We start from the raw sequence: 14,792 nt of genomic DNA on the forward strand, positions 1-14,792 counted from the left end.
TGTTGCTCAGACTGGCCTCAAACTACTGGGATCAAGTGATCCTCCTGCCTCAGCTTCCCAAGTAGCTGGAACTACACGAATGTGCCCCTGCTCCCACCTAAAATAAACTTTTTTTTTTTTAAAAGAGAGAGAGAGAGAGAGAGAGAGAGAGAATTTTTTAATATTTATTTTCTTTTAGTTTTCAGTGGACACAACATCTTTGTTTGTATGTGGTGCTGAGGATTGAACCCGGGACAGGCGAGCGCGCTACCACTTGAGCCACATCCCCAGCCCCTAAAAATAAACTTTTTAAGGTGAGTTACAGACTCAATATTTTATTAAAAAGAAGATTCAAAGTGATGTAGCTAGCATTAAATCCACTGTTTTAAAAACATGAACTCAACAGCAGCCTTTTACTTTGATATTACTTCTAACTCCAATTTAATTGGTTTAATTTGGTTAGATGTATGAATCTTAAAATCCTAAGTACATTTTTCAAAAACAGCAAAAAGATCTTCTAAATTGATACCCAACCTCCCCCAACTTATAAAATTTTAATTACTTCATAAACTAATTAAATTCATACCAAACATTTGTTACCTCATTAAAAAGTACTCTTGGGTTGAAGAAATCCTATTAATTCCTTTAATTCATGTGTATTCCCAAAGTTTTCCACTCTACTGCCCTGACTAAGCTTCCCCTTCTGTGAAATGAACAGCTTTGAAATGGTAACCAACAGGTTTCACAGCAGATGCCAACAAATTATTAACTGGTTGTGGCTGCAAACTATCAATGAAAAGGATTCAGTGGCCCTATTTCCTGAATAGGAAGGAAAACCATGACAGATTTAACAACATCTATTATGTGGGGTGTAAATCAGGTCTAATATTTCCTACCTCTGATATTTGAGGATAATAACTACAATCCCCATCCAGCTTGATATTCTGAGATTTCTTCTGAGATTGCTTTGGAGACATTCATGATCCATTAGACCTCCCTTTTTTTGGTGGTACTGGAGGCTGGACCCCAGGCCTTGAATTTAACACTACCCATACCTGCTACCACTGTATCCTACCTCTGAGCCACATCCCAAATTTTTTTTAAATTTTATTTTGGACAGGGTCTTGTTAAATTGCCAAGGCTGGCCTTGAACTTGTGCTTCTCCTCCTGAGTCTCCTGAGTTGCTGGAATACAGGCACGCCCTCCTACTATTCCCTGCTTTCAGTTTGAACACTTTTTAACATCTCTACAGACTATACTTCTCTTCTGGGCCTCATTTTTTTGTTAAATAATTTACATGATTTTGTTTGCATACATCGTACCTACCAAATTAATTTTCACAGTACATTATTAAAGATTAATAATAGCAAAGTAACAAAATATTAACATTTTTCTATAAAACCACAATGTTATCACTCCTAAGAGATCATCATCACCTAAATTGGTAAACTTAACAAGACCCTGTCCAAAATAAAATTTAAAAAGGGTTTGGGATGTAGCTCAGAGATAGGACACAGTGGTAGCAGGTATGGGTAGTGTTAAACTCAAGGTCTGGGATCCAGTCTCCAGTACCAAAAAAATACAACTTCCCAAATTTTCCCTATTATCAAAAACATATATATGTCTTTTACAGCTAGTTGTTTATTCTAGGATTCAATAAGAATCATAACTCACATTTGAATCTGGAATAGTCTCTCCCTAACTGCTCCATTTTCCCCAAAAGAGGGCAGGGCCAATTTTCTTGTTGAATGTATCACGGTTCAGGATGGATCTAATTGTTTCCGCAAAGTTTGGATAAAGGAGTTCTCCTATCCTTTGTATTCCCTGTAACCTGGAGGAAAGTCTATAGGCTTAATTGAATTAGACGAAAAACTCAATCAAGGGGCTGGGGCTGTAGCTCAGTGGCAGAGTGCTTGCCTCCCACGTGTGAGGCACTGGGTTTGTTTCTTAGTACCACATAAAAATAAATAAATAAGGATACTATCTCCATAAAAAATATATTTAAAAAAAAAACTCAATCAAGAGCAGAATGGTTTCCAGGGCTATATATGTATATTGTTTGCTGTTTCCCTATTAGCAACACTAAGATTCATGACTGGTTTAAGGTAAAGACAATCAGATAACTGAACTAGTTATTTTGAAAGCATATTCAAAACACTTTCTCCAGCTTTAGAGATATGCATATTTTCTTTCTTTTCAGTTCAGATAATGATGCATTTCCCAATCAGTGTCATCTTAGGTTCAGTGAAACACATATATCAAGTTCCAACTCAAACCTGTTTCCTCTTTTACAAATAATCATTTCAATCTTTATTATTTGGTTTGCTATTGGTAAAAGAAAAGAAGAGGATTAAAGGAAGCAAAAAAAACAAGACATGTTTTTCCTGACATTATCTAGGAAGGAACCAAAAGGAAGAAAAGGATGAAAGGATACCATGACATGTGTAGAGAAATTTTCTAAGATCAAAGTAATAAAGGTATATGAAGAAAGGGGATTAGCTAAGCCATATCTAGTTAGGAAAATGGGAACTAAGGAGTTGAATCTGTCAGTTTTACAGACCTGCCCCTTAACAGCACTACTGGCCCAAGACAGTCCACTTGCTAGGTTATCTGCAATTTTGGGATGGCCCGGAAAATATAACAATAGCAAATAACCAGCTAATTAAGCATGTAGGATGTGTTCACAGGAAGGCATTCATACTCAAAATGGTGCTTATAAGAACAGAAATCACTAGGGCTGGGGCTATAGCTCAGTTGTAGATCACTTGCCTAGTATGCCTGAGACAGTGGGTTCGATCCTCAGCAACACATAAAAATAAACAAATAAAATAAAGGCATTTTGTCCATCTACAACTAAAAAAATATATATTTTAACAACAACAACAACAACAATAAGAACAAAAATCACTAATTACCCTTATTTTTAGGCCTTTGACTTGTCTTATCAAATTTACCAATGAATAAGGACTGAAGATATAGCTCAGTGGCAGAGCATTTCCCCAGTAAGCATGAGGTCCTGCATTCAATACCTACCACTACAAGAAAAGAAACAAAAACTTCCCAATAAACACTTGTGATTAAGGAAACTACAAAGTCTAAAAAGGTCAATCTCTGGTAATTAATCCAATACTACACAAAGTAGTTGTACTCATAGGAGATTTTCTACCTGCAAATCAGCATGCTTTTTCAGAGAGTAAGTTTTCTTATTAACAGTATATAGTTTATTAAAGCAGATTCTTGTACCTACAGGTATCATTTTTAGAAATAGCAACTAAAACTACGTGACATAAAAGCACTATGAACACCCTGCATAAAAAATTTCATAGGCAACCTACTCTCAGACCTACTCTCGTTGTAAGCAATCTGGTTCCAAATAAAGACTGTTAAACCTGAATATAACTTAATTGACTAGTCAAGGTATTAGCTAAGTCTGGCTCAATTTATGTATTTATGAATAAAAGATCTTTGTCACTTTTTCATTGACAGCTTCAACATTCTGGGACCCATACATTGTAACCTCTTAGTGATAAGTTTCAAATTCATTCCCTAAATTTAATACTTTCTGAATCTTAAAAGCCATCTACAGTGCCGCTTAGCTTTAAATTATTTTTTCTTATAATGCAGGTTACATATTATTAAAGACTTAAACAGTACAAATGCTATAGAATGTAGTATGAAAATCATTTCTACTTCTGCACAGGTTCCAATAATCCCTTTCTCATACACATCATGCCTGTCCTTTAGCTATGAACTTTTCTACATTTACAAACCTTGATGTACACAGTGTAGAGGGCTTAAAAAAAAAAAAAAATACATGAATGTGATGATAGCATACATATTGTTCTGTACTTTTTTAACTTAAGATGTTGGTGATCTTTCTATGTATGTACAACATGTACTTCATTCTACTTAATATTGCATTCTAGTATATAGTACATTTATCATTTTTTATATAACTACTTCCCTACTAAGATTTGTCTGAGTCTTTGCTATTAAAATGATGCAAATAAACTAATACACATCAATCTGATGCTTATCATAAAACTATTCAGCATTATAATTATGCAGTCACATTCTACATGTGAGATTCCTTTTTAAAAAAGAAGTACTATTTGAGATAATATTTTTTCTTTTCTTTCCTGCAGTACTGTGAATTAAGGACCTCACTAATTCAAGGCAAACACTCTATCACTGAGTTACATTCCCAGCTCTTTTTCATTTTGTTTTGAGAGAAAGTCTTGCTAAATTTACAAGGCTGGCCTAGAACTTGGGATCCTCCTGCTTCAGCTTCCCAAGTGCACTACTGCAACCTGCTTAACATTTTCAATAATCCTAAAAACAAAGAAAAAATTACAACAGAGTAACAACACAGTGAAGAATTTCAGTTACTTCTGTGGTTTTTAAATTGCTTTATATCTTTTTTCCCCCCATTTACAAAACTCTGGTTTGGCTTGGAGTATGGCTCAGTAGTAGAGCACAGGCTTAGCACATCTGAGATTCTAGGTTCAATCCCCAGAATGTGGGGATGGGAGGTGCTGGTTCAAGTCTCCACTACCTTGTTGAAACTGTGTGTTGCACTGGATGGGGCTCCAAGACACCTATCTTGCACATTTAATATTCTGGAGCTCAAAGCACTGTTAAGTCCTAAAGTTTCTAGTAACACACTCCCTCATAGTCTGCCTAAGTGATCATCTTTCTCAAGATAAAAGCATTTACTTTCTCTCACAAGTCTTCAAAGAGTCCATCTATCCTTCCCATTTCTTTCTGACTATTCACATCATACTACAACTTTTTATCATTCTGCCAAGTCAGCACCTTTGGGACCACTGTGCTCTTATTACTGAGTCCCAACCCTGTATCCACCTATGACAGACATGCAGAACTCATCCATTCATTTCAGTCCACTTTTATATGGGCCTTCCCAAACTGTTGACCAATCCTGTTAATTCATCCTTTGCCTAACTTTCAAACGTCCCCCACATATTATTTTAGAGTCTAGAATACACATTACTCTCCAATCCCTATTTCTCTCTTCTCAGCTTCTTTCTCATTTTTGGTAGATTCTCACTATAGAATTGAAACCTTCATCTTCATTTCTAATACTATAGTATGCTATGTACCACTCATCCTTCCCTAAACATTCAAGAGAGAGACATTATCCCCCATACCAACCTCTGAAGCTAGCCTCTCCTATTTGTAGCTCTTGATGAGTGATTCCTCAGCTTTACAAATACAGAACATTTTGTGCGCTAATTTTTATTATTCAATGATCTAGAACAATTTTTATTCAACTTACAGACATTGTGTACAGTATGAATCAAGCAATGAATACCCTGTAATGACTTCTCAGTTTATAGGTCAGGAACCATAGCTCAAGAAAACAACTTTTCAACATTCCTAAGGGACCCCATTCCCAAAATATTCCCTCTTTGTTATTGGTATTGGCCACCCTTTTATTGAACACAAACTTGGGTCCTTCCACCTTCATATGTGCAACTTCTCTGGTGATTCTCTATAAACAAATCCAATTAACTTCTGTCTGAATATTAAACCATGAATGACAGGCTGGGGTTGTAGCTCAGTGGTAGAGCATTTGCTTAGCATGTGTAAGGCCCTGGGTTCGATTCTCAGCACCACATAAAAAGAAATAAGTAAAATAAAGATATTTTTTAAAAAATCATGAATGGGGCTGGGAATGTGGCTCAAGCGGTAGCGCGCTCGCCTGGCATGCGTGCGGCCCGGGTTCGATCCTCAGCACCACATACAAACAAAGATGTCTTGTCTGCAAATAACTAAAAAATAAATATTTAAAAAAAAAATTCTCTCTTTCTCCCTCTCTCTCTCTCTCACTCTCTCTTTAAAAAAAAAAAAAAAAAAAATCATGAATGACTTCTGGCTGGGGGATATCCCAGTGGTAGAGAACTTGCCTAGTATATTCAAGGCACTGGATTCTATCCCAGCAGCGCGCACGCACACACACACACACACACACACAGAGCAACCCACATACATGCACACACAAAACGACCTTCTTCTCCTTTTGCAGACTCCCCAAGGCAAGATACTATCTGGACTCTTTTGCCTTTAACCACTCTTCTTTGGTCTCTTTTCCTGGAACCTACATCTCTTCCATCAACACCCCTGGCAACGGTGGTTCTCAATCTATTTCTGACTCCATTCACAGACAGGTAATAGATGCCATCAATGATTACCTCTCATAGAACACTCTCCACCAGCCAACACTATTTCTCAAGCTAAGAATCATGCCCCATCATTAGGAATACTCCTGGTCTAACACAGATACCTAAAAGGTCTCTCTGAGTCTCTGAATTTCTACTTTCCTCTTGTGGTCTATAATATGATAATGAACAAGGACTGTGGATTATCACATACAGCTATTCCGTGTGTATTCATTTTGCTTCCCCTGTCTAGAAAGCAATTACTTGAACTCCCTTGCTTTAGTCAACTCTCCAAAGGACAGAGTGTCAAGTATAAAGATACCACTTCAAATATCTTCAAGTATCTTCTAACACTTTCTAGGTACCTGAAATATAGTCAAGAATTTCCAAACCACAGAAACAGAATACTATTTTGCAGGATACTAAAAAAGGATGAGGAGGTTTTATTAAAAAAGTAATTAAGAATACTGGGTTAAACTAAACTAACAGGTTTGGGGACTTTTTAGAATCCTTAATCTTACTAATCATGAATCTCAAAGAGCAGTTTTCCCAAATAGGTGTGTAACATACAAGACCCTTTCCCATTTTTTACTGTTCATAATCAGCACCTATTAACTTCTCCCTTTCTAAGGAACAAAACTGAGGAAATGCTTATTAAGCAATTAATTATTTTCTCTCAGAACTTCTTTATATCCAGTATTCCAGTATGATTTCTAACGATGTTAATAGTACTGGTTTTATGACTCATCCTAACAGCCAGTCTCGGAATCCTTCAATTACCTCCAACTCTATTACATGATACAATTACCAAAAAAAAAAAAAATTGATACATCTCAGGATACTTTTAAATTACAAATTCCCCCATTGCTTTTGAGTAGAACCTCATTTGCAAAATTTACATATAGCATCAGATCAGAAGGGTAAAATTCCATGTTTTTAAAAACAGCAAAAACCTATGAAAAGGTTTAAGTAGCAGTTTAAGTGACCTGATACCCTCTCAGCAAAACCAAACGTAATACAAATAAAAAGAATCAAGTGTATTACAAAGAACCAAGAATGAAAGATAAAATATTTTGAAAAACAGGTACCCTATTATTTTCTGAGAGATTCACAATCCTTACTTTTAACCCCTTAAAGGTTCTAAGCCCCCCCCCCCCAAAAAAAGTGCCACACTGTTGCTACTCAAATCTGACTGACCACAGGATCTCTTTTTTTTTTTTGTTCAACAATCCAATAAAAAGTTACAAACATGTTAAGTTTTATCAGTATATCTGATTGAAAAAAGAATATCACAGAAACTCCAATCCTTATTTTTCTGCTTCAACATTTTATAAGGTTGAAACAAAATAATCTTTTAGAAAAACTAAACTAGGCAACAAGTAATCACAAGGTAAATTACTTTTTTTCCCCCCTACTGGGGATTGAACCCAAGAGCACTCTATCACTGAGCTACATTCCCAGTCCTTTCTATTCTTTATTTCATTCTTAACAAGACATAACTCTTGCTTAATTACAGAGGGTGGCAAACTTGTGATCCTCCTGCCTCAGCCTTCTAAGTTGCTTGATTACAGGAGTGTATTACTGCACCCAGCCTCAAATATTTAGAAACTTCTAATGCTTCCATCTATTCTCATTTCCACTCAATTTTTCTGACCAAATTTCACTTCGGTGATTAAGCTATGGAAGCAAAATAAAGGCAAACTCTCACCTTCTTAACAGTTAACTTTCAGAATTTGCATTATAGAGGAAATAAATTCTGGACCCCACCTGGAATCATGTAAAACTATGGCCAGGGTTATAAACAGCACCTCAGAAATGCCTAAAATGTTGTACTAGCTTATTTATTCTTTATAATGAGTTTTCTCAACAGTAAAACTCTGCTGAATGGATATTCTATATTGGCTTTGCGAAAACTGTCAATATTTAGTCTCCACCCTGAAAGTTTCACCCTTATATAAACCTTTCCTAAATCAGATCTTTTCTGTCTTTTTTTTTTTTTTTTTTTTATCTTATATTACTTTGACACCCTTTTTTCCTGGAACAAGATGAGGAAATGAGCTGCAATCAGAATACCAGGCATACAACTCATCATTCAAAAGCAGTTAAATGCCATGAGCACAACAGGGATTAACCACTTTGCAAATTCACTATTTCACAACTCCAAACTAATTATGTGTTTTACAAAAACCACATAGACATACCAAAAGTATAACTGATTCTGAAATCAGCTCAACTCTATTAATTTCAGTAAGCTATTTATAGGCATTTGTTTTTATGTGTTTTTTTAAAATCAACTCTAAATTTAAACCTGCTCCTCATTTTCAGAAGCTGAAATGAACATAAAGTTAAATATAGGAAAAATATACACTAGTGAGTACAATCCACCTCCTGCTCAGTCCCTTCATGCCAAAGGCTGCAAAGAGTAAGTTTCCCAAGTAGCTTCAATTCTATAACAATTGTACTGCTCTTTAAAAAGTGTTCTGTCTTCTAGGATTAAAGTCTGTTGTAAATTTCAAAATGAAAAGTAAAAATACAATTCTTTTTATTGACAATGGTTTAAGTACATCCATAATTTAAGATTCCATTCTGGGGGCTGAGGTTTTGGCTCAGTGGCAGAGCACTTGCCTGGCATGTGTGAGGCACTGAGTTCGATCCTCAGCACCACATATAAATAAATAAATAAATAATAAAGGTACATCAACAACTAAAAAATATTTTTTTAAAATATTCCATTCTGGAAATGTCAACACTTTGGGGTAATAAAACAACTCCCAAACATGGAATAAAAGGGTCTAACTTTACTTTTTAACTGTTCTAGGAAAGACACTCGTTAAATTTTTCATAGCGAGTATTTTAAATGGGTGCACATGCAAGTGATAACATGATGTGCGATCTATCACCAGGGACATTTCAGGGGCTCTTACACCAGGGGATCAGATCTAAGCCTACTTCATCAAGTTATTGATTAGCAATGGCTTATGTTGAGACAGGGAGTGGCAGGAAGTAAGACCATATATAATGTCATTGTTGTAGCTCTAGCTAGATTTAGTATCTGTTTTCTATTGGGCCTGCTTGAAAGAAAGAGAATAAAATTAAGGTTTGTTTTTGTTTTTAAAGAATGCAAGATAAGTTCAACACATGCCACTCGATGTTCTACAGGTTGCCTCACCTGGTGAACCCTTTTACAGACACCCCCTTCACACCCCGCCTTTCCTTCAGCACTCTCCTCCTTTTTCCCTATAGGTATTTCTCGCTCCTCTTGGTTCCTTCTATGCGCAAAGGCGCCCCCTCCGGCTCCTGGGATCGCCTCTGGGGCCCGCCCGCCTGCCTCTCAGGTGTCCTCCTCCGGACCACCACTCGGACTCCCGCCCCCGCGACAGCCGCAGCTGCCACCGCAGGCATCCCCTAGCCTTATCACCCAGACTTCGTACCCTCGGCACTCCCACTCCCACCCGGCGTCTCTGGCCTCCGCGGCGCCCCCACCACACCCCAGCACCGCCCCGCAACACGCCCCCCGCCCGCGGCCCCTTACCACACATGCTGCTGGAGGCGCGGTCCGCAAGGCCAAGGGCAGACAGCTAGCGAGATTCCCGGGAGCACACCAGAGCTTCAGAAGCGGTGGACAAGCTCGGGGGCGGGGATGGCGGCGACACGACTCCCTCGAGGATGCGACGGCGGAGGTAACTATAGCCTCCTCGCCCTCCCAGGCTCCGCCAGCAACCGCCGCCGAGCCCCGCCCCTCGGCGCGCAGCGCGCCGCCGCGGGCACTCCCCATTGGGCCGCTCACGCACCGCTCACGCGCAGATACCGCCCCTCGCGCAGCCCCGCCCCCAGACCCCACGCAGGCGCTGGACAGCTGGCAGCGAAGACGTGGCAGACTCGTGGCTGCATCCGCCTCAGGTTCCTGGAGCCGCCTCCGGGCTAACTACCCGACCAACCCGGCGGTAGGGGAGGACTGGGCGCCGGCGAGAAATGATAGAAGGAGGAGGATGGAACTGCTAGCAAAGCAAATAACTGCCCAAGCTCCGAGTACTGGCACCCCACGAGGCAGGAAAGAGGAGAAAGAAAGCAAAAGACTTGGAAAGGAGATCGTGGGAGACAGACAAGTCAGGGTGGGTAAAGGACAAATAGCTGAGGAAAAACTGCAAATGATTAGAAGAGGTGAGGAGAGGAGAGAGAGGTATCAGAATTCTTGACTGCAAATCGCCATTCAGGTTCGGGCAGTCTTTCTGGTGACAGGCCTTTCAGTTCCCAACTTAAGATCTGAGTAATGTGCTTGACCTCTAAAAGCCCTCCGTACCCATCCATCGCCTCCCTAATCCTCAGTTTATTTCGGAGAGAGGAGGAATGGCAGGCTCAACTATCCAACACTCTGCGCCTGGACTTAAGAGACCTGGCCCTACTCTGCTGGCCCACCTGAGAGGACTGAAAACTGGCCGTCAGCACATTTGACTCATGAACTTTTAGTCCTATAAATTAATATACCACCATTCCTGCCAAGAGAGACTTGATTAGAGAGGAATGTTTCTGAAAAATCATTACCTGCGCGTTTGCTTCAGGAAGATTTAAATGGTATCTTTACTCAAATGTAGATAGTTATCAGATTTCTATTAATAGCTCTAGACTAGAATCACATCAACTTATATGGCACACAGAAACCCTGGTGTTCTGACCGCGGTTGAGGCAGCCCTTTACACTCCAAGAGGCTGAACATGTAGTTCTCCAACTGGACCAACAATTCTCAGTTCTTTTGCACATTTTGGTTACTCTACTGGAGTCCCCCACACACACCCCATAACTGTGTAAACGTTGCCTCTTCAAGGAAACCTTTTTTTTCCCCTCCCCAAACATAGAGACATGACTTAAACTCTGATTCTTTGAGCTGCCACCTTTAAAGCAACATGTTTCTATATTTTATGATTCTTTTAATATCTCCTCACTAAGCTACATAAGTTTCTTGAAGTTAGAATGAGTATATAGCCAACAACTAGTATAGACTCTACCAAGAAGTAATGGATGGAAAAATTTTTTGAAGTAGTGAAAAGAAAAATATCATCTTAGCAGAATTGATCTTTCACAGCTAGTTATAGAATCAAGTGAGCAAAGGACATGTGTGCATGTACAAATATGTCAAAAATGAATCCCATAATTATGTATAATTATAATGCACCAATAAAAATTGTAAAAAGGAGATAGACTTGAAAATGTCACATTTAACTAGCAAAGTGTTTCTCACCTAAAAGCCCTTTGTTATTTCAAGTCCTTAAAGACAGTCCCTAAATGAGTCATGCAACGTGGCAAATGCACAGGAGGGTCACAAGTTCCACATCAGCCAGAGCAACTTAGCGAGACCCTGTCTCAAAGTAAAACATTACACAATAAAGGACTGGATATGTAGCTCAGAAGCAGAGCACCCCTGGACTTAATCCCCGGTACTGAGGAAACAAAGGAAAAGATAAATCTCTGTTTTTGTTTTTAATCTGAAGACCTCCCCTTCCTGTATTGGGGATTGAACCCAGGGGTGATCTGCCTCTGAGCTACATCCCAGCTTTTTATTTATTTATTTTTTTATTTTGAGACAGGGTCTCACTAGGTTGTTTAAGCCCTTGCTAAGTTTCTGAGGTTGTTCTGGAACTTGGGATCCTCCTACCTCAGCCTCCTGAGTTTCTGGGATTGCAGGCATGCACCACAACTCCCAGTGGCAATACATTTCTTAATTCAAGAAACAAAGTCTCTGTAGATATACATCTTAGCCTAAGAACCCTCATCTAAGAGTTTCTGGCAAGATTTGGATGAGATTGCCGAAGACTCAAGGTGTGGTTCCAATGCTTAAGCAATATCTTTGTTCACTGGCAGAAAAGCTATTGACACCAGCTTGCCACTAAAGTTCTCAGGCTCCCAACTATTAAAATCTATTGAACCCCTTGCTTTCTTCTTGCCTGATACTCTCTCACAATGACTTACCAGTCTGTCCTATCCATCTCTATTCTACAGCTGTTTTGGAAACTGCTTATGTACCAGTTGAAAGGAAGAAACTTTAAAAGCTAATATTTACCCAACCCAGCCTTAAACAACATCACTAACACCATAACAAAGAAACCTTTGTAACTATGGGCCAGTCAAGACACTGATACAGAAGAACTTTGTCTAACCCTCAGCTATATGGAGCTCTGCTTTAGGTATTTTGAGAATAAAGACAGAAGAGAAAAATAAATGATACATGAAGGAAAGGGGACATCTGGGTCTAATTTGAACATCGAGAAAATGGAAAGGATTTTCTCTCCTAATCAAAAAGTTCTGAACTAACTTAACTTTAAAAGGAGAGTAATGAACAGGGATGAGAGGTGGGAGGGAAAGGGAGAGAGAAGGGAAAATGCATGGAAACGGAAGGAGACCCTCAGAGTTATACAAAAGTACATACAAGAGGAAGTGAGGGGAAGGGGAAAAATAATACAAGGGGGACAAACGAATGTCAGTAGAGGGGGCAGAGAGAGAAGAGGGGAGGGGAGGGGAGGGGAGGGGTGATAGTAGAGGATAGGAAAGGCAGCAGAATACAACAGACACTAGTATGGCAATATGTAAATCAATGGATGTGTAACTGATGTGATTCTGCAATCTGTATATGGGGTAAAAATGGGAGCTCATAACCCACTTGAATCAAATTGTGAAATATGATATATCAAGAACTATGTAATGTTTTGAACAGCCAACAATAAAAAATTAAAAAAAAAGGCTAAAAAAAATAAAAAATAAAAAAATAAATAAATAAAAGGAGAGTAATGACATATCATTCATCATTTCTTTATGGAGGTACATTTCCCTATTCACATATTTAGTCCCATCAGATTCAATGGCTATCAGTGTCCTCCTTACCATGAAGCTTGATGGGTTGAAGGATGGCTGGGCTTCCGGTTGCCATTTCTAAAGAATCAAAAAACTATAGTTGAAATAGCTTAAGGTTTTTAAACATCCCCATGTTTGTGATTTTTGTAACCCTCTGTCTTCATATTCCAATAAATACCAATAGCTATTAAGACAAAAAGGCTTGTATATAATAAAAATATGAGGAGCTAGGACACATATGTCCCAATCTTAGGGAATTTTGTAGAAATATATCCAATGGACAGAAAAAATGGTGGCATGTACCAAAGGAAAAAGAAATAAGTTGAGCCCCTGAGGCCTATGAGAAGGAAAAAAAAGACAAGAATAAGAGGCACCCACATGAGTGAACCACTGTTATTCCACCATGGCTACAATTCATCCTGAGAACCTTCACACAAGAGGAACCTTTCAAAAATACAAATCGGACCTTATTTAACCCTGCTTCCCATCCAATGGGTACCTTTCCCCTTCAAGAGGCATTCCAGACTCCTGTGGATACCTACATAGTTATTCAGGATCTCACTCCTGACAGTTTTATTAGTGTCATCTCCTACCACGCTATTTCAGCATCTTGTTGTCCAACTCTACTAAACTCCTGCAAGTTCCTGAAAAAAAAAAAAAGAATACCATCTCCAACTTCTAGGGCTGGGATTGTAGGGTGCTCGCCTAGCATGCGCAGGGGCCCTGGGTTCGATCCTCAGCACCACATAAAAATAAATGAATGGAATAAAGGTATTAAATTTAAAAAAATTATTTATCTTTACATTTATCCTTTTTGGAAAAAAGCATTAAAAAGGAACAGACTTTCCTCAGCTGCCACCGCAGTGATTTATCCTTCTGAGAAAGCTAAGGATTTACTGGGTGAGGCCCTCTCCTCACTGAAGTAGCACTGAGCATACCCTCACCATGGCCTTCATTCCTGAACTTGTCTGCATCTAGCCCAATCTCATCCTTCATGGAGAAGAATATTAAAAACAATGTCGTAATTAAAACATCTGGTGGGGCTGCGATTGTGGCTTAGCAGTAGAGTGTTTGCCTAGCATGAGTGAGGCCCTGAGTTCGATTCTCAGCACCACATAAAAAAAAAATAAAAAAGGTATGTGTCCAACAACAACTAAAAAAAATAAATAAATAAAATATCTGGTGTAAATTTTGGACCTTTTGGGCCTGGCTTGTTTGCAAAGGCCCAGGCCAATGTCGACATCAGGACCCTCATCAGCAATGTGGGGGCTGGCAGACCTGTTCCAGCAGGAGGGCCTGTCTCCACCACCATCACTGCTGCCCCAGCTGAGGAGAAGGAAGTGGAAGCAAAGAAACAAGAATCTGAGGAGTCTGACAATGACGTGGGATTTGATCTTTTTAACTAAACCTCTTTTGTAACATGTTCAATAAAAAGTAAAACGTGGAGCAGAGGAGGAAAAACAAAAAGGAGAACCAGGTATTAAATGGCTGGGGTTTGACTATACAAGGACTGGATAGCCACCCACAAAATGACATTATAAGGCAGCCAGAAAATTCCCTTGTCAAAAATTGTCTCCATTCCCTACCCATTACATTGTCTTAACTCTACCTGTCCATGTGCATTTAATACAGAACACTCCCACGACTTAATGTATTAGTTGATTAATACAGAACACTCATGGGAGTTCTGTATTAATCAACTATTGATTATATTGAATCAATAGTTAATGATTCAACATAAACTATTAACACAGTAAATAGTTTAATAAATAATAGAGACTATTTATAGGG

The 14,792-nt window shown here is 38.9% G+C and overlaps 2 protein-coding genes across 3 annotated transcripts in view; one reads left to right on the forward strand and one right to left on the reverse strand.

Moving 5' to 3' along the window:
* The window catches only part of Gfpt1 (glutamine--fructose-6-phosphate transaminase 1), a 69,305-nt gene extending 59,436 nt beyond the window's left edge, over positions 1–9,869 (reverse strand). For both annotated transcript variants that reach the window (XM_027934570.2, XM_071601665.1), the window contains exon 1: positions 9,691–9,869. In XM_027934570.2, coding sequence (XP_027790371.1) covers positions 9,691–9,697 — 7 coding nt within the window. In that variant the 5' untranslated portion in view covers positions 9,698–9,869. The remainder of the gene's footprint in view (positions 1–9,690) is intronic.
* Positions 9,870–10,147: 278 nt separating this feature from the next.
* On the forward strand, positions 10,148–14,407 carry LOC114091975 (large ribosomal subunit protein P1-like). Its single transcript, XM_027934531.1, has 2 exons — positions 10,148–10,270; positions 14,225–14,407. The coding sequence occupies exons 1-2, from the start codon at positions 10,148–10,150 to the stop codon at positions 14,405–14,407; spliced, it is 306 nt and encodes a 101-aa protein (XP_027790332.1).
* Positions 14,408–14,792: the final 385 nt, after the last annotated feature.

The sequence above is a fragment of the Marmota flaviventris genome, chromosome 14, assembly GCF_047511675.1.
Source record: "Marmota flaviventris isolate mMarFla1 chromosome 14, mMarFla1.hap1, whole genome shotgun sequence".
NCBI classification, from domain to species: Eukaryota; Metazoa; Chordata; class Mammalia; order Rodentia; family Sciuridae; genus Marmota; species Marmota flaviventris.

Excerpts from the sequence above, each read along its gene's own strand:
- LOC114091975 (XM_027934531.1), top strand. The coding sequence starts at position 10,148 with ATGGAACTGCTAGCAAAGCAAATAACTGCCCAAGCTCCGAGTACTGGC. Across the intron at positions 10,271-14,224 it reads TGGGAGACAGACAAGTCAGG|GCCCAGGCCAATGTCGACAT; the intron begins GTGGGTAAAGGA and ends TTGTTTGCAAAG.